The following is a 26,525-nucleotide window of genomic DNA, read 5'->3' on the forward strand; positions in this document are numbered from 1 at the left end:
CTGCTTCCTAAAATTTTGAAACAGATGCTACAGAATCCCTAGGCTGAAAATATGTTGAACATTACAGTCAAATGGGGCTTTTCTCTGTTAATATCCTTAAAGATACCTGATGTACTCATACTGAATAATTTCTCAAATAACCTGCATACCGTCTTCATCATGCTCATCATGTTGTCCCTCTGCCTCAGCATTTTCTTCCCCATGTTCTTCCTGTTCATCATGATGATCCTCTTCTCCAGCCACACCCTCCACCACCTCAACCTAAATCCAGAATCTCATTTGTAGACAATCAAAGTACATAATAAACCCACATCTCTACCAGTGTTCCTCCACAGCAACGTAAACTTAAATACAAAGATCGCTAACTACAGAGATTATTAGCAGTCAAGAGTTTGAAAATCGTTGGCTAGTGACAACTTGCAATCAAAAATTATGTCAGATATCCTAAAATTTATAATTGTCGTCCCTGTGCAGAACCTTAAAATTAATCGTTTAATAACTGGGTAGAAAGTGTATGTTTTTTTTTTTAACTTCCACAGTAATAAAATTTACCTAATGAATATGCGGTATCCATTCTGCCTTCAAATACACTGCACAAAACTACTAAAACTTTTTTTAACATTGAGGATATCCTGTCTATTAACCCTAAGTAAAAAGCAAGCTTCTGTTTCCAGTTTTGTATTATCCACTAAATCAAGGATTTAAAGTATTTTTAACACATACAACCACAAATGAGAACACATAACAAAACTCTAAACGTTAGAAGCAAACACATGTAATGATAGTAAACTACTAGTAGTGAAACTTCTTCCCTCCCAAATAAAAGCCTCTCATCTACCACAATTAAAACAATTACAACCACCTCTTCCACGTCTGCTGAAACAATGTCATCCTGTTCTTCATCTCTGCCCCGAACAGGCTGCGACTGGCTGATGCGCCTCTGCTGTGGGTTCCGGATGATGTAAGAAGACTGAGACTGACTGGAGCTGTGGAGAATCAGGAGCTTATGAGGCCACTGCTGCCACACGGCACACTTTTTATGCTTCTCAGTGTCATTCGGTGTGACCCACTTACTAGGATGTTATTTTAAATCTGACCTAAAAATTCTTGGAAACTAATAATCCATAGATCAGAAAATATGGACCCCAGAGAAATTAATTTTACCACAGAGATTTAACTTAGAAACCTCAGAATTATTTCTACTTTTCTGTAAATCATTTCATATTTGTTAACGCACATAACTGAAGCACATGAGTCCTTCCCACTGAAATAATCTCCAGGAAATATTTTTCCTTCTCCACTGCTTTCAGTAACAACAGTCCTCAACTTCCAAAGGCTCCGACAGCAGCATTCATCCATTAACAAAGTATGAATGGTGGTGATAAGTATGCTTATTACAAGTGATCTACTCTTCTAAGAGATCTGACATGACCTACTTTGCGTCAGCTTATTAACCACTGACTTTACGTATGTAGAGGGAAAACATTAGTTGAAAAGTATGAATTTGAAAATAGAATCATAACAAAAGGTGGGTGGCCAAAAAGTTCTACTTCCTTAAAAATCTGCCTTGGAAACAAACAGCCAAGAAAAGACAGATGCCTCCATTATAAAAGGAAGGGGAGAATGACAGAATGCAGCTTAAAATGCAGGTCAGAGATCAGAAGATGGTTGTTAAATAATCCTATGACCTACTATTATCCTTTATTTACAAATTAAGAAATGTTAAAGACCTTTAAACGTGTTTACACTGATCCTGTTCTTTCCTCACCTCAGCTGCTCTTAGAAATAAGAATCAAACCAGTTACACATGAAGAATCCACTCAAACTCTCCACCTTCAAATACACAAGTAGTCTCAATATAGTGTTTAATACTAGAAATTTAAGTAACTGGTTCTTCACAGAGCCAGTGAATTACAAAACATATGAGGAAGCCCAAAGAAAATCTGAAGAGATAAAAAAGGGTATTTCCAAACTAAGATTTCAATATTTCCAGTATTAAAAAAGTCAACATTGTGTAAAGCCACAATTAATTAGTATTCCTTAAAAAGAAAAAAAAAATCCTGAAACAAACATCCACAAGATCTATCGTCCCCTCAAAGAACATTAAGGAGTTATGCACTTAGTATGTATAATACTAATAACACCCAAAATATATGATACCCCCCATTCAGTTTTCTTCATACCACGATTCAACTTTTTTCCCACTAGACTTCCTGGCACAACTATAGTCCTGAAGCCCTAACAGGAGTTGTTAAAATACTTCCAAATTTTGGGAACTTCTAGTTTCAGCAATTTGCCAACTGAAGAGAAATCCCTCTTGGTGTAGAACACCTAAATACATTAAATATTTAAAAACAAAGCACAACTATCCTGGTGATAAAGGGAAACAATTGTACTGAATAAGCTTGAGAGCAATGGTGCCACCATTAACACCAAAGGCATCTGCTGATGTCTCTTAGGCAAGAAGGGTTCCAAGAAGCCACAGATTTCACAGGAGACAGTCTGGAGTATAAAGCTTCTACAGCATAGAAATCTGTTCTGTCCCCCCCACGTAAATAAAGCCAAACATAAATCGGGAAAGGGTAACCTACTTCAAGAGACTTACCTATCTATACCAGCCATGGCTGGATGGGGCAGGAAAAATATCTCTTCAGAGAACTTTTTGTGGTGGTGGTGGTGGTTTTATTTTTGAAAGAGGGTGAGAGCACGGTGGGGAGGGGCAGAGAGAGGAAAAGGGAGACAGAAGTTCTGAAGCAGGCTCCATGCTTACAACAGAGAGTCCAATGCGGGGCTCAAACTAACAACTTGTGAGATCACAGACCTAATCCAAAGTCAGACACTTAACCAATGAGCCACCCAGGTGCCCCTCTTCAGGGAACTTCTAATTACAAACCTGCGCTCATGAAAGTTTAGGACTGCAATTTGTACTGTAAAGTACGGTGGGTTTGTGATGATTAATCCAAAGTCTCAACACTATCAATAAGGACCAAACAGCAATTATCTCCCCTTACAGTGCCATCTAATATTCAGGAATATAGGAAAAAGGTAAATATCCGCCTAGAATTATCTCTAAATATGTTTAAACTTTAATCACTGTATGACCTTGGACAAGTAACCTGAGTCTCATATTCTTCACTTTTAAAATTAGGATGATAGTGGTTATCTATGAGTTATTGGGAAGATTAAAACAGGTGATGCATTTACAACGCTTAAAAGTTCCTAGTTCATATTAAAATTTCAGTGAACAGTTTTTCTATGAGGCATGGAGACAGAGAAACAGGTTGATTAATAAGGACATTAAGAGTTTTAAAGAGGTGAAGGGAAGGGACAGAAGAAGGAAAAATACTAAACTCAAAACTTTACGTTCAGTGGAGTGATAATATACCACCTACCACCCCACACAAGGGAAATCGCAGAGACTAGTCAAATGTGTACTTTTTAGTTAAGACATGCCTGAAACACTGATCAAAATACATCCTTACAAGAGGGAGTGATTGCACCGTATAGTAATGAAGGACTTTTACATTATATCAACAGTTGAAGAAAACATGACACTATGATCTTTCTTGATGATCCAATGAGATCTCCTTCTGGGAAGACATGACAGACTTAATCAATCAAGGGGGATAAAGTGGAGAGCTGAAGAATGCACAATACTTAAATAAAGAGCCTAAGAAGCAGGGCAAAGGGACACAAAAATCTTGATACTTAGTAAGAACAGGCTGATGGGCACTTTTTCAAGTGAAGATCACCCCAAAAATCTTTTCAACAGATAAAAAGTGTTTATGTTCCGGAACATAAACACAAAGTAATACCACTTAAGTAACCAGGGAGCTCCTCACAGGGCTATCAGGCTCAGCAGACATCATATGGCGCCCAAGCAGATTTTGCTAACAGAATCACTGGATGATGGGGTATGTTTAGCAAGTCTGAAAATATACAGCTTGATTCGTAACCATTTCCAGCAAATCCTGAAAGCCTATCAGTGACAAAGCTACCATGAGAAAGCTCTGACAGACAAACCTGGACTTACATTTCAGGGTATCCTAGGAGACCTGACAAAGGAAAAGCTGGGATACATACTGGCACAGGGAATAATGAGAACAGTGAGAGAGCAAATACTGAACAAATCAACTCAGATGAAACCCAGGAATGAAGTCTAGGGAAATTGTGCTAAATTTAATAAGGAAGGTGTGCCTTAGTATCACAGAGATGTTTTCCAGGAAAGAAGAAGAGGGTCTTTAAGTCCCAAAGATCTTCATTAAACATCATTATGATTACACACAGTAACAGAATCAGACGTGAGAAAACCAAATAAACAAGTATTTGCTAAAGATCACTATAGCCCTCCAACTCAAAAGTATGACCCCTAAACCGTGAGCACATTGGCACTACCTGAGAGTTTGTAACAAATACAGAACCTCAGGCCCCACCCAGACCTCCAAAATCTGCCTCTGCATTTTAATAAAATCCCCAAGTAATTTGCATGCATATTTAATAAAGCACTGTGCTAAAAGACACCAAAACGTTTCCGTTTCTAAACATTCTGACTCAACAAGCTTACAGTCTAATTACCAATGGGAAAGATAAGTAAAATTTAAAAAATAAATAATCTTAAACTAGAAATATTAAGTTGATGAATTGTTTTAGCCCTCTCCTAGACAATATGGTTGTTGAGAATAACAACCTGCCCGCCCCCTAGACAGGAAGTATGTCTACAGAAGTCTGAACTTTCTTACCAGATTACTTTATTGGCATAATAAAAACAGTGCTTTTCCAACCAAAAATAAAACCTACAACTATAAGCCTATTACCTTAGATGTGTAGGCACAATGTATAATTTTTCAAGTGCTCTCACAGGTTTCAAACAAAATAAAATCTTCACCATTTGTTACATAAACGATCATGGACACTTCCAGAGTGCTAATAGAAAGGTTTAGTAAGCCAAATGTGACATTTCCAAAGAAAGAATTAATTAGAATCTGTTACCAGATAGAAATTTACCTGCTAGACTGATCAGATGATGGTCGTGGTGGTAGTGGTTCCACGGAGAACAGTTCTTCACTGCCTTGCATGGCATCTATGCTAGTACTAGCCAGAGTGAAAGGTGCAGTCGGGCGAGCGATCCCCATTCTGACAGGAACAATCAGCGACTCTGCTACATTGCACAGTTCTTCTACAGCGTAAGGTAGCAGTGCTTGGAATACACGCTTGCATTTTCCAATTGGCTGCGGAATAAAGTTACTGAAGCAAAAGGAAAAAATAGGAATCTTTTATGAAATCTTTTCATACACACAATGTTATCATTACCACAAAAAATGTGTGTAAAGTGATAGAAAAGCTCAGATCAAAAAGGATGTCTTACTTTTTCTTTTTGGATGAAGCCATTTCCACACTAAGAATGACAAAAACTCTTGCCACTGAACGCAAAAACCTCATTGTCACAGCAATAGCTTCTTCTCTACGTCCAGGTGTGTATTTGTTTTGGAGTTCTTTCACGAGTGTACCTAGTAGAGTATCTAAAAGCTTTAAAAATTGTAATAACTCTATTAATGCTGAGACATCTCTTAAGATGTTTGGGCATTTATAAAGCAAAAAGTTCAAACACCTTTTCAATATTACCATTTCATAATAAAAATCTCAAAATAAATTTTACCAAAACACTTCTAATATCACTGATTAATTTATGCCCATGCCTACCATGTCTTTGACCTACAGTAGGCCTCGAATGTCTTCCGTTTTTAGTCTTCTAGTTCTATGTGTATCATACATAGAAAAATAACAAATATATCAAATCAGAGAAAGAATAATCTCACTCACTATAGGGTACATATTGAAACAGCAAAGTAGTTTCAAATATTTATATTAGTAAGTTCATAATCCCATCCCTCTCACTTAACCATTTTTATTGTTACTTTCTCGGTCTCATTTCTATGCATCATCTATCATATACATATTAATTATAGAGAACATCCAATTTTCATGTTATTTTGGGGTTTTTAAATGTTACTTAAAATAACCTTTATTTCTAAATTGCCGCATTACATTTCAGCAAGTGGCTGGGCTATAATTTGATTCAATAATCTATTATTGGCTCCATCAAGTATTTCTTTTCTATATTTTTTATTATTCTGTAACATGATCTTTTTTCTCATGTCACAAATTATTTCTTTATGATAAGTCGAAGGGCACGGATTTTCTTTCTTCTTTTAAATGTTTGTTTATTTTTGAAAGAGAGAAAGAGAACACGAGGGAGGGGCAGAGAGAGGGGAGGACAGAAGATCCAAAGCAGGCTCCATGCTGACAGTCAAGAGCCCGATGTGGCTCAAAACTATGAACCGTGAGATCATGACCTGAGCTGAAGTTGGACACTTAACCGACTGTGCTACCCAGGCGCCCCAGAGGGCACTGACATTCCTATGGCTTGTGATATTATTGCCAAGTTGTTTTCTAAAAGAATACCAATGCAATGCCACCCGATCAGTGTCTGAATGTGTTCTTTTTCCCATAACCTCACCAGCACTAGGTTTTATGATTTATATTCTTTTCTAATTTCAGAGCAAAAAGGAGTACGTACTTAAAAAAAAAAACATTTGCACTGAGTCAATTTTGAACACTGCTCCATACATTTCTATATACTGTTATATTTTTAGCACATTTTAGGATTTCTGTTTAGAATGAAAGGAGTTTCTGTGTTGAGATATTTAAATCACCCCCAAATTCCATTCCCCTGAATGTACTGTGTAATTAGACCTTATCAGTACTTAGGAGGTTGGATCAATAAAATTATGGGAAACTAAGTCAGAAAACATTCTTTTAATGTACTTGTAAACAAACATCCAAAGAACTTACCAAAATATCTGCTGTACACTTGACTATAAGGCAATGAGTGAAACAGTCCAGCCGAATGGTGCCACTTTGCTGATTGAGGTAAACTTGCTCTTCTGGCAAAAGATGGCCTATCCTACTGCTGGCACTGAGACTTGAGGGGGAAGGAAAGACAATGCATTGTAATCACCTCCATTAACAGGGGAAATACATAAATCTAAAACGTTTTTAATGAATACATACGGGTCTTTATTCTCCTGTGAGCCAAACATAATCATAGATTTCAAAGCATTCCAATCCTGTAGAACACGCTCCAATGCAAGCTGGGCAAACCTTGGGGGCTCTAAATCATGATCAGGCATATCTGAATCTAAGCAGAAAAAGAAACAGTGGGTAAGACAGAAATAAATAAAATCCTTTTTATATGGGTCACAATTGTCAGACTCACCCACCTTCAGGATTGGCTGTTTTTCTATTACGATCCTCCCTGATCCGAGGAGGTCTGTACTGGCAGTGCTCTACTGTCTGCCTTGCAACTGTCTGCACTAAAAACAGTAAGAGGTGCTCTCCCCTGCAAAATGGAACATCATTGTGAGCAGGGAGGGCTACTCAGATGTGCTGTGTTTTTCCAATTTATGTCCTAAAAAACCCCACTTGCCTGCTGTTTGGCAGAGTGACCAGATTAGTGGCAGTGAGTAGGCGATAAAGTAGATCAAGACGAGCAGACTTCTGTCCAGCAATTAGAGTTTTACACTTACATTTCTCCCAACAATCACAATACGCTGTTGGTGACGTCCGTTTGAGTCTAGAAAGAATTCATACACAAGTACAAAAAACAAAATTAAAAAAAAAAAACAACAAAAAACCACAAAGCTCTCTATTGAAATTATGGAGATATAACTTACTGACCCAAGATAGAACCCTTGTTAATATTTAAATGCAAAGTGTAACAATTCTTAAAGCATGCTTAACTACAAGTATTACTTAGTGGCATGAAGTCTACAGAGCAACTCTCCTGAGGGATCTTGTAATGACTTGAATATAGTCACGTCTTCCAGAACATCTTCCTTAATTCCCTATAGCCCCCATTCAGTGTAAGTGGTCCTCCTATGTGCGTCTAATGAGCCCTAAAACCCTTATGAGCAAATGTTTCTTGCTTGTGTCCCGATAGGACTGTAAACCTTGCAAGGACAGAGACTCCCTTGTCCACCACCACTCAAATATCTAGTGTGTAACAGCACTTGCTAAGCAATCAATGAATAGATTCACTTTTAGATGTTTAAATTAAGGAAGAAAAACATATTAGCCAAAGTTCTTTTAATAAAAGTAATAAATAAGCACCAATGCAATATCTATAAACATTTTCTACTTGTCCTATATAATCATTTATTTTAAAGCACAACAGATGGTTTTTAGAAACCAATTCTCTGTTAACCGTAACATCTACATATCTGTGGCACAATTATAGCTGATATCTCTGCTGAGACTCTAAGGCACTGCAAATGTTCATGCTGGAGTATTTTATTGCTTCTTAAGTCTGTGAAAATTAACACACTAGCCATGGTAACTCTATTGCTGGATGAAAGGTTATTACATTCACTTTAAGAAGTAAATAAAGCACAGGCCAAACATTCACCATTTTTCATTTAATACCTGTTATGATCTCCTGCTAGGAGACCCTACTATAGACTGAGACTCTGGAGAGAGAATATAGACAAAAGCAAATGAACAACATTTCAAAGTACACTTTAAATCAAGAACCACATTTTAATAAATAAACTGGCTTAAAGAGAACAACTTGAGAAAACCTTATGCTTCCTGAAAAATGAAATAAAACATTACCTTGGCATAGATTATTTTAATACAGCAATATGAATCTAAGCAGTTTATATAATTAAAGAAAACTAGAACTGTACTCACTTGCAATCATGACCTTTATGACAAACTCTTGCACATTCTGTACAACAACAGAGTGACTCCAGCAAGCCACAAGTTCGACACTCAAAAATATCCTACAATTAGAAGGGTTTATTTCTTAGAAGAACATAATGTACATTTCATTAGCTTAATTATTTCTAGTATTTTCTAAAGTCCATCACAATGAAAGAAGAGCAAAGCTAATGTGCTATGGAAACAGAATCATAAACGGGTACAGCACTGGAGGTACAACGAGTGGAAATCAGATATTTATCAGTAGGGCAAAAATAATTCATATCACCACCCCCAAAAAGGTGCTATAGCTATAAAATCTGTGTCAAGAGCTGTGAATCAAATTATGCTACTGAGTGAAGATTTCTAATTTTCGTGATATATCTAATAACTAATGTAATGATCATCTCCTTTGCCTCACTTATTTGGGAATAAAAATTATTTTTCTTTGGAGAATTTTATAACTCAGAATAAAAAGAAATATCAGACTCACAATTCCAGAGCTAAGAACTATAGAACTGTAATTCTAGTAATGGTGAAAGGGGAAAAAAGAAAAGAATACCTGAAGACAGCATAAATACAAAGAAGTCTAAAACGGCCTACCTGGTTAATGTGCTCTGCTCCTGTCCATGTAAAACTGCAGGTATCATTACAACATAACACATATAAGGGTGAGTCATCAGGGTTGGTACCTGATGGGCAAACCATTCCCATAAACACATCTTCCTCTTTTTCACTCGAGGATACTTCAGCTAAAAAGATTAAGAACACAGTAGTTCACATACCAAGACAGGCCTTAATCACAATCAGCTACTGCTTTACTCAAATGCAAAAGCTCTAACATTTACACAGTATAAATCAAAACTACTATATATTAATTTTAAAAACTGAAATACAGGGTGCCTGAGTGGCTCAGTTGGTTGGGCATCTGACTCCGGCTCGGGTCATAATCTCGTGGTTACTGAGTTCAAGCCCCGCATCAGGCTCTTGTGCTGACAGCTCAGAGGATGGAGCCTGCTTCGGATTCTATCTCCCTCTCTCTGCTCCTCCCCCATGCCCACGCGCGCACTCTCTCTTGCTCTCTCAAAAATAAATATACGTTAAAAAAAAAACCCAAAACTGATATACAAGTCAACATGCAAGGAAATCCAGTCAGTTCTGGTGCAAAATAAAGCAAACTGTAATTATTTCATAACCACATGACAACAATACACCACACCTCAGCTGAATACACAGCTCTATGTTATGCAGTTAAGATTCAAGTTCTAGCTCTATTTAATAAATTATAGACAATCACATAAATTTTAGAGTCTTCTAAAGGCTGGGTGTAGGAACTGATATTCCTTACTGCTTTCTATTAAGCAAGAATTCCAAGTCAGAAGGAAGAACAATAAGAAATCTGGCCTATTATTTCCATAAATTTGTATCATGATCAACAGTTAACCACTGGCAGGTTCTATCAGTAACCTGTCTTTATTTTCAAAAGATCAGTCATGGGACACCTGGGTCGCTCAGCTGGTTTAAGCACCTGACTCTTGATTTTGGCTCAGGTCATGATCTCACGGTTCAGGAGAGCAAGCCCTGTACTGGGCTCTATACTAACAGCACAGAGCCCACTTGGGATTCTCTTTCCTTCTCTCTGCCCCTCCCCTACTCCCCATTCTCTCTCTCAAAATAAATAAAAATTAAAAAGAAAGTCATTACGTTACCCATCATGCACTTTTTTTTTAATTTAAAAACTTATACCAGCTGTTTTTTGGTGGAAAGTTCGAAAATACAATATACTTGAAAAAGGTACAAACGTGAATTTTACACACACAAATACACAAAAGAATTATCTTGATAGCTTCTACTCAATTATTTCATCATGCAAAAATTAGGTTTGATTAATTGTATAATAAATGTAGAAAAGAATCTTTTCAATTAAAAAATAAACAACTCTTTTAGGACTTGTAATAAATTACCTTTTGCAATTTTCTGGGCTGTTTCTAAGATGGTAATTGCAGCTGGATAAGCTCGGCCACTTACAGCTGACATAAATGGGGTCATCCCTCTTGCGTCCCTAAAATGAGAAAAATTATGCATAAAAATATTAATTTTTAAATATTTCCTTTCTTCATTATAAAAGAAATGTTCAAGATGAAGCAAAAAAGTCGTTTTGTTGTATTAAATAACATCCTACCACTCAAAGGAAATCCCTGGTGGTATTTTCTAGTCTCCTATTACCACATGTAAAAAAGGAAGCCCCTGTCTAAGAATCCTTGTCTCTCTCAACCATGGTCTCCTTTCTTGGTCTTAGTGACATTAAAAAATAAATCAGCAGGGGCTCTAGAGTCAGACTAATATTTTCTAGATGTGGTGATAACAGGCTCTATCTCATACAATTGTGATGAGGATTAAGCCAATTGTTACTTAAAAGCTTTTCATTTGCTTAGCAAATAAAATGTACTCAATAAATGTTAGCTATTTTTATGTATTTTCTCTTAAAAATGTACCTTCAATATTCTTCACTGAATTTCTATTCCCTCCTGGATCCTTTGCAATTCCCCAAATTTAGTCCTCAACCACCTGTGCCTCTCTCTCTCTCTCTCTGATCCACCAAAGCAACTACCACTTCTATGATGATAACACAGTTTAAACATCTACATTGCTTACTTGGTAAGTCTACTTAGGATTTCCCAGTGATACTGCACTTTCAAAATGTCTAACAACTAAAATCACCTTTCTCCCCAAACCCACTCTCTACCTATGTCGGCCAACAGCATCACTGTTCCTGGGGACTAAGACAAAAAATTTGGATTCTTCATGAAGTCCCCCTTCTAACTCAATTTTTTGCTCTTGCATCTAATCCCTTTTTTCCATTTTCCAGTTCAGTTTATTATAACACATATACTAAAGGCAACAGGTAGACCTAAAAAAACAAAGCCTCAACTCCAGTCTCTACTCTTACCTATTTTACTCCTTTTTTTTATGCCACCATCACGTTATTATTCTTATAAACCCACTTTGATACTATTATAGTCTAACCAAAGCCATCTGAGGATTCAAGCCCAAAGAATAGAGACCAAAGTGGTGGCTTTAACCTACTTCTTCAGATTCAGTGGCTATTGTTCTCCTCTCCTAATCCTCCACTTCTAATCAGATGCATCACTGTTTCCTTAAGTATTTATACTTCTCCATTTTTATGTTGTTGCTCACTCTTCTCCCTACCTATTCCCCCAGCTTCATACTACCTCCCTGCTCAGATAAGAATGAGCCAGCTGAGAATAAAGTCCTCTACATCTTTACTAGCCAGGAGGATTTTACCAAAATTTACTTTCTTTAGCTTATATTATTAAAGCAAACTCCAACCACCCACACCTAGGATTGGAGGGACTTGGGAGGAAGGGGGGTACGGAATGCTTAAATTGGAAATAATGTATTTTTAAACAATCCTTCATCCTCATCACACACACACACACACACACACACACACACACACACACACACACATCACCATCACAGGCATGCTCTCAAACTAAGATTCAATGCTCTGAAGTATTCTCCTAATACTTTATATATTGCCAAATACAATTAAAGCCAAGAACCTTTCTTAACTGGGTCATCTGTATGGTAACCAATTTCCAGTTATACCACTTGGAAAATTTTATTAGCAACTCCAGGAAATTCTCCTATATGTGTAATATAAAAAAGGAAACAAATGACCAATTTGAGAATTCCTATGCTTATTAACTAAAGGGCAAAAGAACTTTGCCTTTCCTCTAATTTGTTTCAAAGCTGTCTTCAACAGTACCAGCTTATTAATAGAACGACGTATTCAGTGTTTTCCAAATAGTTCATGTATTTTCTCAGAAAAGGGGTTGGGGGAAAGCAACTACTATTGAAAGGGCACTAAAATAACTAGCGAACTAGAAACACACTGCAGAAATGCAAAATGGATTAAAAATAGAGAGGAAGTAAGAACATTCAATGAATTTTGAGACAACACCAAATGACTGAACAAATTGTACAAAGATAATACCCTTAAAAAACACCAAATAGTCAAGTGAGGAAATAAAAATAGAAAGATATACCTTTCTGAAACAGAAAGAATATATTGGCATATATACCATTTTTACCTATGCCTCAAACCACTAATAAGTTAGTAAGCTTCTTCTGTAATAATAACTTATTTCCAAGTCAGTGACTTATTTTACTAGCGGGGGCGGCGGCCTTCATTAAAGTAATAAGTTCACAAATTATGTTCATTATGGCCTAAGGTCAATAAGGCTTAAACAAAAATCTCCTTGCCCTTAATAATAAAAAACTCAAAACACCTTCTTGTACTTAAATATGGAGAGGTTGCTTAAGGGTGATGCCTGGGAGTCTCAGTTCTGGAATTAAGACATGGACCACGGATGGAATTCCAGCCACTCACTAGTTTTGTGACCCTGAGTGGGTTAATTAATCTCTAAGACCATTTCTTCAAATATAAAATGGGAATAGTAGTACCTACTCCAGACAGCTATTGCTAGAATTGGAAGAGTTAATCCTTTGGCACAGATAAGAGCTAACTTTTATAAAAATGCTTATTGTTATGAATTTGTAAAGGAACATAAACAATCATGCTGAAAGCAGAGCTATACTCTGTCAATGGTTAGTGAGCACTTACCACATAATACTTATCAAAAACTTCATAATCTCATCATGATTTTGCAAGTCCAAAAAGATTTCCAAAGAAACCATCAGAATCATCCACAGAGTTTTAGCATACAGATTCCAGGCCCCATCCCAGACTTACTGAGTCATACTTTTGCTGCAAAGTTTGGGGAAGAATCTGTATAATTTTTTAAGTTCTCCAGGTGACAGTGATGGAATTTATGAATTCACATTTGAGAATAGCTATGCTGTGATTTTTTAACACACGCGCACACACCTCCTGATCAAACTTACGTAAAATTGGTTTGTATTCATTTAGTGTGCACTGTATTATACTGGAGTCTTTCATTGAAGAGAGCTTAGTTAATTACAGAGGGAATAAATGCTAGATTCTGATCAATTAGTTTAAATTCACATAAGATAACTGTTGCCCATACATTGCAACATCAACTTAAACAGTAAAAGGAGCTAAGCTAGATCTTCATATCAAAAGCATATTAGGCGCGCCTGGGTGGCTCAGTCGGTTAAGCGGCGGACTTTGGCTCAGGTCACGATCTCACAGTTTGTACAATCAAATCCCGCATGTGGCTCTGCGCCCACAGCTCAGAGCCTGGAACCTGCTTCAGATTCTGTGTCTCCTTCTCTCTCTGTCCTTTCCCCACTCTCACGCTCTCTGTCTCAAAAATAAATAAAGATCAAAGAAAAAAATTCATTAAAAAAAGTGTATTAAACTTCTTACTTGGCAGACAGGAGTTCTCGTAAATAGGGCTGCAGAACAACACTGTCGCATAACAATTTTAATATAAAATGAGCATTGGCCTTCCGATCCTTGGATTCTACTACAGATGGCTCTGTGGAAGGACCTGTAATTAAGCAAATCCATTTGGTAACAAGAGTAAACAAGAGTGAAAAGAATATTCTGAAATAACATTAACAAGGAACCATTAAATAAACCAACAGAAAAATATTCTAGTATTAGCAATAAACTGCTAATTTCATTATACAGAATTTAAACACAACACATTTTACAACTCCCAAATGATTTTACAACACTACAACCTCACTGACATATGAAGATCTAATTCAGAGAATTAGATGTTTCTCAAGCCAAGGTAAGTCTCATTGAGATAAAGTGTGGCTTTGTAGAAATCCAAATGCCTAGGCAGATAAAATAGTACAGATTCTCACCTGGAATGGTGGAGGTGCTTGGTCCTTGACCGGTGCCAGTCGCTGCTGTGGTAAGAGATCCCACAGCAGGGGCCAGGATAAAATCAATGTCACCATCTTTCAGTAAACAGAACAGCAGGATGTACATCATTATAGGCAACATATCCCTAACATTTTCTCTTAACTGGCCTTAAGGCTTTTCTCTGCAAGCCAAAGGTCAAATCGGACAGAGGTTTAAGTGGAAACTTGTTTTCCAAATTATGAGAGAAGGAATCCTCTGAATTATTGACTTGTTATGATGTATTACTAGTTAGCTTCTTGCCAGTGTGGAAATATATTATCTCAATAAAACAGCTTCTAGAATTTTAATTTTTAAGTTATAAACCCCTTAAACCAAATCTTTGCAACTAAACTGGTTACAATTTGCTCATTATGCTACTTTTAAATACTTCAGATTTCTAAATATCCCATCCAAGTGTTCAATTTCCTTTCTCTCAGGACCTTGTTTTTTTGCTAAACGCTAAATAAAATAACAGATCTTACCAGGATCCATCGCAGGAGGGTCAGGAACCCAACTAGGGGGAGCTATGGGGGGTGAAACTGGATCCTGGTGGTCACTGGATGAAGCTCCAGCTTCATGTCTACCCAAACCAGCTGCTCTCAACGAACGTCTCATCATTTCCCGTAACCTCAAACTAGAAGAACATGGGACAAAATCAGAGCTCACTACCATGGCTAAATGTAATGAAAAGGTGTACAGAACTCATCTGAGATCAAAGTTTGTTCTATAAGCAAATACTCCAGGCAAGGGAAGTGAAGTACAAATGCCAATTCTGGAATCACAAAGTCAGTGAGGGATAGAAATGAAACGGGGGGCCCCTAGTACCCAGTTCAGCACTAAAACCACTATATTAAGCTCCCACACAAACTTAAGCACAGGGAACAAAACTTACGGTGAAGATTAGGAAATAATCTTTCATACATTAAGGTAAATGAACAGCTGAACATTAAGACAAAAAAATTTCTGTCCCCTGTTTATAATCAGTGAGAATTAAGTTTAATAATAGACATCAGCAAACATACTAAGTAGCACAAAACCGATATTGTTAGCCCACTAAATAAAATCCCTTTGCTGTGATCTCAAAAACAATTAAACTAATTGTTTACACAGTGAGTAGTTTTAAAACAAAGACCAATTTAGATTTATTTTTTATACCCAAAAAAAAAAAAAAGGAGTTTTTTTTAACAGTACAATTTGTATCCCAAGGAATTTAATGCAACTGGAGCTTATAAAATGTGTTAGATTAATGTCTGGGCGTGATTTTTTTTTCTCCTGCTATACAAGAAAAAAAAATACTACACAGGTGTGCACATCACTAAAAAGAAAAGGAAATAATCACAAACACAGACCTTGTTAGGGGAACTGGTAGCTACCTGTATAAAAATCTATACCTCTGAATAAAAGCTTACAAAGCCTACAAAATTAACACATTACGAACTAACAGCAATTAAAGAGAGAGCATATGAGGCAAATCCTTTCCGTCAGCCACAATTTTAGAGCTTCTAAATGAATAAAGACTAAAAATTCAATTATAAGGGCCAGGCAACACATAAGGGACTTCATTCTCCCATGCAGATTTAATCCCAGACACAACATTTCTCTGATGTGAAAGACCTACCACCTTACCAGGTGAGCATTATATATATGTCTACAAATAAGTAATTTAGAAAGATTTTTATTAATGTTTGAATCTTCTAATTATAATTGTTATGTAATCCGAGGGTAAATGTGTTTTTCCATATTGATACACTTTCAATTTCAAAAGGACAAATTTTCTAAAACTTTTACAAAAATTTCCTTTAGAGGCTACTTTCAAGAACACATCTATTTTATAAAGCTTATGTATGACGATATACCTCTGGGAACAGAAACATTCTTTGGAAGATTCTGCAAAGTAAATTTTAATGTCTTAAATAATGTATTAGTTATTATAGTATTCACTATCAAAAAATACCTACAAGTAATTCTTTTATGGTATCGAGATCTTCTCTCTCGCAATTTAGATATCTGAGTTTTTATAATATGGAGGGGAACAGGACATAGGGATTATGTCAGTCGAGGTCACTTCCCTGTCCGAAGACATCACCCACAGAGAAAGGCAGTCTCCTTACCAGTTAACAGCACACACCAGGGTGACTGTTCACATTGTGATGTTCCTATACAATTTTAAGCTCAATATATATACTTGGTATCCTAATGTGTCTTACTCAAAATAGAGAAAAAAATCAGTAGTAGCTGGGAGGCACTGCATATAACCTGAAAATAAATACATGTTTGGGGCCTATTAAGAAGAATGCTTACATCAGGGTCACAAACTCAATGCCTCCTGGGCCTGGAAGGCAGTATCAATTGAGGAAAGGGCAGTCAGGTGTAAGAAATGGGGAGTAATGGCAAACTAGAAGCATACATGCTCATGTGAAGGCATTCAAATTTTAAAGAAAAAAAAAAAAAAATTTAACCGTGCACAGGCCAAAAAACATATGTGGGCTATTCTCCAACCTCTAGCTTAGAGCAGATTAAGAATAAAATGAAGATAAGTGGAGACCATAGTCTCATCTTGAACTTGCAAACTCCCAACTCTGTTGTTGTGATGTAGTCAATTCAATATTAAATGAGGGGGTCATTCCTTTGTCATTTTAAAAAATTGTCCTTAACCTCTTTTCTTCATTAGGTCTTGGGAACATTTTTAAGTACAATGCCCAGCTCCTCATATAGATTCTTTAAAAACAAAAAACAAAAAACAAAAAAAAGAAAATTATTCTTCAAGATGTTGTACACAATTCATGAAGATTCACCTGTATCCTCAGTGGCTGAGGACAATACTGAGGAGATACCACCTTGGCTGCTAAGATTCAGAGTTTTGACATTTCTTCGATAGGCTTGCCTGGAGTCATCGTATTTTCTGACAATATGGAAGAATTCAAGGATGATGTAATTTCCTCTTTGTAAGCACGTTATATCCATGCTACAGAAGCCTTAGAATCCAGTCATGTTCAAACATACCACTGTGACAAAAAAGCGAAGGTCATGTGTCTTCCAGATTAACAATCTCTAGAGTACATACACCTGCAATCAGATGCATCAATCAAGCTTTCCACTAAATCTGCCCTTTGTACTCAGGAACTATGAGTCACATAACAAAACTTCTGAGTCAAATCATCATCTGAAGACATTTAACAGTACTCCATTCAATATTGAAATTGCATCAGTTTTGAGCTTACAGCTCATGAATCCCAGCCTGCATACTCATCAAGGGGCATCGCCTAGAAAATCCATTGTAGGCTAGAGGAGGGTTTCACTTCAATGAAGCAGAGTCTGTGGACTTCCTACTGCCCGGCGTGGATAATAAGACTCCTGTGCTTTCATCTGTTCAACCGGCAGCCCTGAGTTTGAACTGGTTAAGAGCACTGCAGTGAAATCTTCGGCAAATGCCTCAAAGGAGCTTACTCTGCAAATTATTTCTGTGAGCAACACATCACCCACTCTTGAAGCTCCTTTTAGTCTTTGCCTTCAAAATAATCCTTACATGAAAAAAAGATGGCAGCACTGGCATTGGACCAACCATATCAGAGTCCAACTTGATCTGCACCTGTATTTTCCCTGAGGAAATGAAATACCTGAAATAATTCAGACACTAATTTCTTCAAGAAGAATTTAAGTTGCTTTCCATTTTAGACCAAACACTTTGTCTGCCTAGTGTAGTCCTAAACAAATAAGCTGGTGATAATTTCCATTTTGTATCGTCTACATAAGGTCTTTGTACTGTTTTAAATTACAATTTGGTCACCCATAAATAGTTTTTGATAAATTTCATTTCAGGATATTTTTGAACCCGGGAAGCTATCAACTTGGTACCAATTTTAGAAGAATCATTTTTAAAGGGAAAGTTGGATATGGAACAGAAAATAGGCAAAGAGACTCTTCACTTTAAGTAGACTTTACAACCTATCACATTAGCACAGAGAGCAGTGTTTCCGTCAGTGATCTGTCAAGTGTCCAAGAACTCTGGCTCTCGTGTCTAATATACATGTGCTTTTTCCTTCAGAAAAAAAAAAAAGAAAAGGAAAGAAAAAAAAAACTATATCCTGAATTCTTTATATTCTTCATCTATTCAAACACCTAGTGATTTTTAATGTTATTAAGGTTTGTCCATCCCACAGCCCAGAGAGCTGAAAATTTTAAATACCAAACATTCATAATACACACCAGCCTTTCGTTTCTTCCCAGATCATTAAGACATCTGAGAAATTGATCTAAATAAGTAATCTGAAAATAAAAGATTGAAATTCTTTCCATTATTGTTATTACTTGTTCTCCAACTAAAGAAAGTAATTTCCTAGGAAACAAGGGTGATAAACTTAAAACACATCCAAAGAATCAAGGTTGAACTACATGCCTAAATTATCTCAAGTTTCTGAAGCATCCTAGGTCCTACTGTTCTACACTTAAAATCTAATTAGATATTATCAGATCTTTTTCCCAGGGTGATATTTGGAGGAACAAAAACAAAGCAAAAGGACCTGTCAATTCATGCAAATGATAGGTGAAAGATGTATTTTTCTGAACTTGGGTTCTGTTTCCGCCAATTAAACTTTCCTGGTAAAAATCACATTACCTTCGACTACTTGATGATCCAGCCCGATTACCTGGGCCATTACTTGAAACAACGGATATTGCATTTGCAATGGCCTCAACAGCAGAAAGCCTTTCTGCAAATGTATTTCTTTCAGAGCGCTCTGCTTCTGAAATACAAGAGAAAAAACTAGGATTAATTTAAACTTCAAAAATAATTAAGAGATTAAGTATGTATAGGCCATTAAATGCTAACTACTCTGTACTTTAGTGCTCTAATTCACATACTAGAGGTAATGAATAGCTTAATTTTTTCCTCCTTAGAGCAACAGACACTGAAGACAGATTTAACTACGATTTTTAATATGTGAGTTATTTCCTTATTCTGCCTTAACTTTCAACCCCCAAAGGTCAAACATAAGATTATTCATAAGTAGACTGAAATCTAGCTTTCACTACCAAGGGAGAAAAAGACCCATAATTCGGTACCTCAGTCTTGGTTTATATACTACTCATCCCCCTTTAATGATAAGGAAGTAAACCACCACTCAAAAATGCAGCCACAGAATGTCACTGGCAGAATTCAAAATCAAGAAAAACATTATGAATCACCCAGTTGCACTTTTAGACTCTCAGATTTCCCCTTCATGTAGCCAACTAAAACCTTTATGGCAAAAAACCTTATTTTTCCAAAAACATCTCATAACTCACTAGGTTATTTTTCCCTCTACATTATGAAAACTGGGATAAAGATGGCTTCAATATAACTTGCCTTAATTTGTTACATAATTCTCATGGTAATAAAAGTCATCTGTTATTATAAAATCATTAAATCTCATTTTAAGCATTGCATATAATGTCTGTATTTATCAAAGAACAGAATTCAAGACAACAAAACACACGGATAAAAATTTATTTGCTTATGTTACATACTCATCCTAATAAGAAGACGGGCATCTTCACCTTCTAAGAAATGTCAAAACTCCTAGATTTTACAAAACAGAAAAAGTACACAAAAATTCTTCATAGTAATTTCCTTTTCAGTGTTCTATTTTCGAAACTGCCTAAAATTCCTATTATTGTTTTTAAAAGTTTAATGTTTATCTATTTTTGAAGGAGAGAGACAGTGTGAGCAGGAGAGGGGCAGAGAGAGAGGCAGACACAGAATCCGAAACAGGCTCCAGGCTCTGAGCTGTCAGCACAGAGCCAGATGTGGGGCCTGACTTCACCAACCGTGAGATCATGACCCGAGCCGAAGTTGGATACTTAAATAACCGAGTCACCCAGGCACCCCAAAACTGCCTAAGATTCCTTTTAAAGACCTTGTTATAGTTCTTATTCTCACCCTCTTCTTCTTTAGTTTCCTTATTGCTCGTTGGAAAACAAACTGATACACAAGCATGCAAAATATTTCGGTTTCCATCACATCTGTGGCTGATGAACGTCTGTAGCATCTGTAGATTCTGCTCTAAAACAACCGCTTGCTCAAGATTCATGAGATATTGTCGACAGGCCTCATAGTCACAGCGTAGGATGTGCTGCATTAAGGTTTGTTTCTGTGCTCAGACAAATTACGAAAAAAACTTCAATGAATTTGAATAGCACATCACACATGTAAAAAAACATAATAATATAATCAGCTCTGCAAGTAAGGAGAGACAATTTCAGGTAGCCTGCCAAAGGAGTTAAAATTAAGGGTGCCCTTTAAGGAGAATGTACAATTCACAGGAATAGAGAAGGGTGTATAAATTTTCTGTAAAGGACCAGTAAATATTTTCAGCTTTTGCAACTAACTCAACTCTGCGGCTGTGGTGGGAAAGCCACTATACACAATACACAAATGAATGGGAGTGGCTGGATCTGGCCAGCAGGTCATTTTGCCGACACCTAGTCTATATTATTTCTTATGTAATTATCAAATTAGAACCCTAATAGTACTATTAACCAATTAAGCAAAGGGTATACATTCTGTGTATTTTATACAGGCTTACACATACCCCCTTATGCTCATAAACGTTGTATCACACTGCAGTACATGAAAACCAATTCCTTCAACTCCCCCAGAAACCACGACAGGTGCAATCCCTCAGAGGTTACAACTAATGTAACTTCATTGTCAAAGACATGGTAGCATTAATAATTTACAGAACATGTCATTAATTACATGAGAAACAGCATGCTATAGACTGAAGATTTACGGCCCCCAAAATTCGTATGTTGAAACCTATTCCCCAATGTGATGGTGTGTGGAGGTGGGACCTTTCCAAAATGATTAAGTCACAAGGGTGGGGTCGTCATGAATGGGATTAATACCCTTAATGGGGGCTGAAAAAAAACCAGTGTTTTCCCCTCCCACCATATGAGAATACATGGCTGTCTATGAAACAATAAGTGGGCCCTCACCGGATACCAAATCTGCCCATGCCTTGATCTTGGACTTCGAGCCTCCAGAACTGTGAGAAATTTCTGTTGTTTATAAGCCAGTCAGTCTATAGCAACCTGAACAGACTAAGACACAGCATGAACATATCAAGGAGTTCAAATGTACTTCTTTCAGAATGTAACGCTATAGTTAAGGGACACTTATTGGACTAAATATAAAGCATTAGTTTTGGACTACAGATGAACTTGTAAATTGCAACTAGAATTAAGAACTGGGAAAAGAGTGTTGGGGAATACAAAGGGAAGAAGAACGGTGCATTTGAACAACTTGCCACTTCTCTCCCAAAGTACTTAAATATCCCATCCCTCCCCCAAAGTGTATGGAGGGGTGGGTAAGGGGTGGAGGCAAGACAAAAAATACAGTTAAACTATTTCCAGTATTTGCCACATTTTAGTACCTGAGATAGGCTATTGTGATTGCGCACTAAGACTCTGAGGTGACCCCATACGTGGTAAGCTCCAATTCAAAAGTATGAGGTGGGACACACAAGATTAAACTTGCCCAAGTCCAGTGACATATATGCAGTAATTAATACGCTAAGAGAATATGTCAAAGTCTCTCCCAAGAATAAAAAGCACACTACTTTTGAAAGTAAATAAAGTCAAGATATTCTGCTGCATACTCTGTGACATAAAATGTTTTCAAGCAGCCAATCAGTCATTCGGTTGGAAGTAGCTACAGGGAACCCTTATCTCCAACCTGCTTTATATGGGCTCTCACCCTGAGAGTTATCAATACCACAATGACTGTGTTAGAAGCAAAAGAGTCTACTCTGCATCACTATATATTGTATTTGTCACTTATTCTTACAGCAAAAGGCAGAGAGAGTTCAGTAAAACATTTCTTGCAGGTCTACTGTGCACCAAGCCCTGCTCGCTGAGGTACAAAGATAAATGATGGCACACTTTACCCCTACCCATGGGATGACGACACATTTTATCTTTACCCTTGAGATGCTGACAGACTGCAGGGGTCACAGAACCAAATGCCTACAGATGCATCTGAAGTAATACAAATGAGCGGAGGAGGCTGGGGGTAAAAAGATAACATAAACTGCATCATAAATAAATGGCAACATTTAGACTCCAAGCAATTAAGTATCAGGAACTGCAATAAATTGGAGAGACCACATACAGCCTCTAAAGGGGACACGTTAATGGCTTTATGGTGGCCCAATGTTACCAGATATTCTCATTTTTTAAGAATTAAAAATCTGGATTTTAAAAATAAATCCTGTGGTTTTTAAATGTTGGCAACCAATTACGAATTTTAAAATGATATGAAGGTTATTTCTAGAGGCCAACTTCAGGCCATGGCCACCTCCTGAATCATACTCCTACCAGTCTATAACCTCTAGTCTAGTAGGTTGCAATCAAAACTAAACTAAGAATACAAGCACTGTGTCTCTATACACAAGGCTCACAGGAAGCTCTCAGGAGTACCTGGATTCAGACTACTTTAGGTGCAATTCTAACAAGTTGCTTTCACCTCCAACTTAATAAAGGGTAAATAAGCCCTCATACTAAGCTCTACTTTCCATCCTTTATAGAAAATCTCCTCACAAGAGCTGTCCATATTGATCTCTAGTTCTTTTTCCATTTTCTCCATGGCTCACTCTAATCAGGCTTTCATCCCTACTGTCCAGAATGACCCAGATGGAGCCAAATCCCCAGTCACTCTTCAGCACTTGCCTCGCCTGGCCCACAGCATCACCAGACATGGTTGATCACTGCATCCTACTTGACACATGCTTGTCACCTGGCTTCCAAGACAACACTCACTCTAGTTTTCCTCCAACCCCATGGATGCTGCTCCTTCTCAGTCTCTTATGCAGGTTCCTCTTTATCTCCCTGTATTTACATGCTGATGCTATTCTGACAGCTCAGTCCTTAGACCTCTTCTCCACAACCTTGGTAATCTCATTCCATGTAATTCCTCTTAAATATCATGGATGTACTGTAGGCTCCTATGTCTAATTCTCCGTCTTGCTCCGGGTCTTCAGAATTACACATCTAACTATTTACCACCTTCTCTTGGATACCTATCTGACAAGCACTTTAAACTCTGCATGTCTAAAACCAAATTCCTGTTGTCTGCCCCTCCTCCCTCCTGAATCTGCTTCATCCCTAGTCTCCATCTCTATAAATGCCAACTTCATTCCTTCAGAATCTTTGGCTTTATTGCTTCCTCTGTTTGACACCCTATACTGAGCCATTGGCAAATCCTGTTGGCTCTACCGTCAGCCTATCTAATATACCTAGAATTGAATGAATCCCTTCTCCCTCACAGCTCTACTTCTTGGGCCAAGCCACCTTCCCCTCCCACCCGGACTGTTTCAATAGCCCCCCTCACAAGCCTCCCTACTTCCACACCGTCCCCTACTATTCTCAGCAGGTCAGCAGCAATCCTGTGAAAATGTTAAGTCAAATCAGGTCAATCTCTGCTCAAATTGCTCCAATAAGTTCCAGTGGTACCACCGCCACATCTAATAAACACCTCAGCTACAACATGTTCAAAACTAAACTCATCCTCTTCCAGCATTCATTTTGTTCCTCCTATTTTTCCTCTCCCCACCAACCACACCCAAGTAAGAAGCTTTATAACTCCTTCCTTTCATTTATTGCTGAAGACTGGCACCAAGCTTTAGAGAATCTACTTTCTTAAGAACTCTGAAATCCATTCCCTCTTCTTCATTTCCAAGATTTCAAGCTTACTTTGTTTCTTTATCTGGTCTCTACATTTCTGTTCTCCACCCACTGCTAATCCTTTTTTAAAAAGCCAGTTTAAAATCCTTCTCCTAGCTTTCGGGGGAAGCTCACACCCCTTAGGTTAGCACACAGGTACCCCAGTGCCTTTCTCCAGTCTCTGCACTTGCCACTCACTTGACCCATATAAGCCCTACCTTCTGTTTATATCAACAATGTACGTGGTCTTCCAAAACATTAAGATTCACAAAGACTTGGCACCAAGGATAACATTTCCCGCCCTCACCTTGTGTCCAGGAGACCCCTGACTATGCAAAGCTGTGTTCAGGCATCGCCTCCTATGAGAAGCCTTCTCTACAGTCACAGTCTGATTGATATCCCTCCCTTTTGTGCTCCTACAGCACTGTGCACGCCTTAACTCAAACACTTACACTGCCATATACGGTTCACTCATCTCTCTTGTCTTAATAAACTCCTACCACCTATAGAGAAGGGTCAACAAATAATCTATTTGATTGGTTTCCCTAGTTTCTAGCAGTATCATGTGAATTAAAATGTCAAGTAGTTTCAAAAGTCAAGTTACCTCCACAGCCATGATGATAATAGCAGCTTTCTTTTTGATTGTTGAATTGGCAGGAAGATTTATTAAAGAATGCACGCCCATTCCAAGACTACTAATAGGTGGAAGATCAAGCCAATCAGGATCCCTTATTCCTCCCATGCAATCTTTGGCCATGGGGTAGATAGTACCATTTCCATCTCGAAGAATAATAGGAGACTCCTATAATAGAGGGAAAATAATAAAATCTGGCTCCCAACCAAAAATGGATCTTTGATTTTTACAACAGGTATATTTATTTTCATATTAGATTATGCTAACCAAATAAGAAACCCAGTATTAATTGTACTTGATATTCTAAATTCTTCAGTAGTTTAATAACAAGCAAATTAGAGCCCAACTTTAGGCTTTACAAAAATGCTAATGTTGTCCCATCAGTTTTCACAAGTAAAAGTTAAGCCTCAGTACCTGTCCAGCAGTGAAAATGGCTACATTCCTCTCATTCTGGCCAAGGAAAGCAATGCTGCTTGTAGGGAAATTATTTTCCTGTTCTGCTTTTCCTGTCGCAAGATCAAAGATACAGTACCGTACCCAATTCCCAGTCTTCAAAACAGCATGCACACCTTCAGAAACACATAAATGTAAAAAAAAAATTTATGCATCTTTAATAACCTCCAGTAAGTACCTGCCAAATTTTAACATCTCTGGTCACATGTGAAATGTGATTTATCTCATTCCATAACATTATACACAAGGAACAAAACTTCCAACACCCCAAATCACTTATTTTATGCCCTTTTTTTTGTTTAAGTATATTCATTTATTTGGGGGGGGGGGGGGGGAGAGAGAGAGAGAGAGAGAGAGAGAGAGAGAGAGAGAGAGAGAGAGAGAATGAATATCCCAAGCAGGCTCCACATTGTCAGCATAGAGCACGATGCAGGGCTCTATCTCATGAGCTCTGAGATCAGGAACTGCACTGAAATCAAAAGTCAGACGCTTAACCAACTGAGCCACCCAGGCAGCTCCTAGCCTACACCCATTTACTACACAAATATTAATAGGATATAAAGTATGCCAGGTGAAAATGTTACAAAATCTTTACCTTTGGAATCCACATTCACTGCCAATATTTCTGTTTTTTCAGGTATACAAAGCTTTTTAGGAGTCCTTTGGAAACAGTCAGGAACTTTTGGTGTCCCGCCAGTTTTGACAACCTGCATGTCACAAAAGGAACCTTGCTCTCAGAAACCATAACACACTCAAGTAGTCAGTGCCAACATTCACCTGCTGAGTGATCCCTCTACACCTACCTGCAGTTCGTCAATTCTAAGTAACCTACAATCCTGCAGGAGAGAAGAAGGGTCAGCATCTGATCCAGAGCTGCTCTGACAGTTTGTGTTATTGGATGTTCCTGGAAATTTTACAGCAACATAGGCACCATCCACTTTTAGCACCTGGAAGTACAGGTAAATATGCTGAATATTACCACCGACTTGTATGAAATTAATATGCAAATTATGTTCACTGAACTAATTTAATACTGAAGGCATTTAATTTCTTCTATTTCTTTAATGATCACCAAGTTATAAAATTAACCTGAACTGGGGGGGGGGGGGGGGGGGG

At 37.5% G+C, this 26,525-nt stretch overlaps 1 protein-coding gene across 6 annotated transcripts in view; it reads right to left on the reverse strand.

Annotated features, from left to right (window-relative positions):
• Window positions 1-26,525, reverse strand: part of UBR5 (ubiquitin protein ligase E3 component n-recognin 5) — a 139,769-nt gene that overhangs the window by 33,451 nt on the left and 79,793 nt on the right. For 5 of the 6 annotated variants that reach the window (XM_040494151.1, XM_040494149.1, XM_040494147.1 and 2 more), the window contains exons 17-36: window positions 26,213-26,356; window positions 26,005-26,116; window positions 25,371-25,525; window positions 24,927-25,124; window positions 20,541-20,751; window positions 19,239-19,365; window positions 15,106-15,257; window positions 14,584-14,679; window positions 14,135-14,258; window positions 10,722-10,819; window positions 9,361-9,509; window positions 8,749-8,840; window positions 7,487-7,633; window positions 7,281-7,399; window positions 7,072-7,198; window positions 6,853-6,982; window positions 5,366-5,526; window positions 5,005-5,244; window positions 863-986; window positions 150-261 (exon numbers count right to left, since the gene is read on the reverse strand). In XM_040494151.1, the coding sequence (XP_040350085.1) occupies window positions 150-261; window positions 863-986; window positions 5,005-5,244; window positions 5,366-5,526; window positions 6,853-6,982; window positions 7,072-7,198; window positions 7,281-7,399; window positions 7,487-7,633; window positions 8,749-8,840; window positions 9,361-9,509; window positions 10,722-10,819; window positions 14,135-14,258; window positions 14,584-14,679; window positions 15,106-15,257; window positions 19,239-19,365; window positions 20,541-20,751; window positions 24,927-25,124; window positions 25,371-25,525; window positions 26,005-26,116; window positions 26,213-26,356 (2,818 nt within the window). The remainder of the gene's footprint in view (window positions 1-149; window positions 262-862; window positions 987-5,004; window positions 5,245-5,365; window positions 5,527-6,852; window positions 6,983-7,071; window positions 7,199-7,280; window positions 7,400-7,486; window positions 7,634-8,748; window positions 8,841-9,360; window positions 9,510-10,721; window positions 10,820-14,134; window positions 14,259-14,583; window positions 14,680-15,105; window positions 15,258-19,238; window positions 19,366-20,540; window positions 20,752-24,926; window positions 25,125-25,370; window positions 25,526-26,004; window positions 26,117-26,212; window positions 26,357-26,525) is intronic. The other variant, XM_040494152.1, reaches the window with a different exon arrangement.

This window comes from Herpailurus yagouaroundi, unplaced genomic scaffold (genome assembly GCF_014898765.1).
Source record: "Herpailurus yagouaroundi ecotype Mexico unplaced genomic scaffold, PumYag 186, whole genome shotgun sequence".
NCBI lineage: Eukaryota > Metazoa > Chordata > Mammalia > Carnivora > Felidae > Herpailurus > Herpailurus yagouaroundi.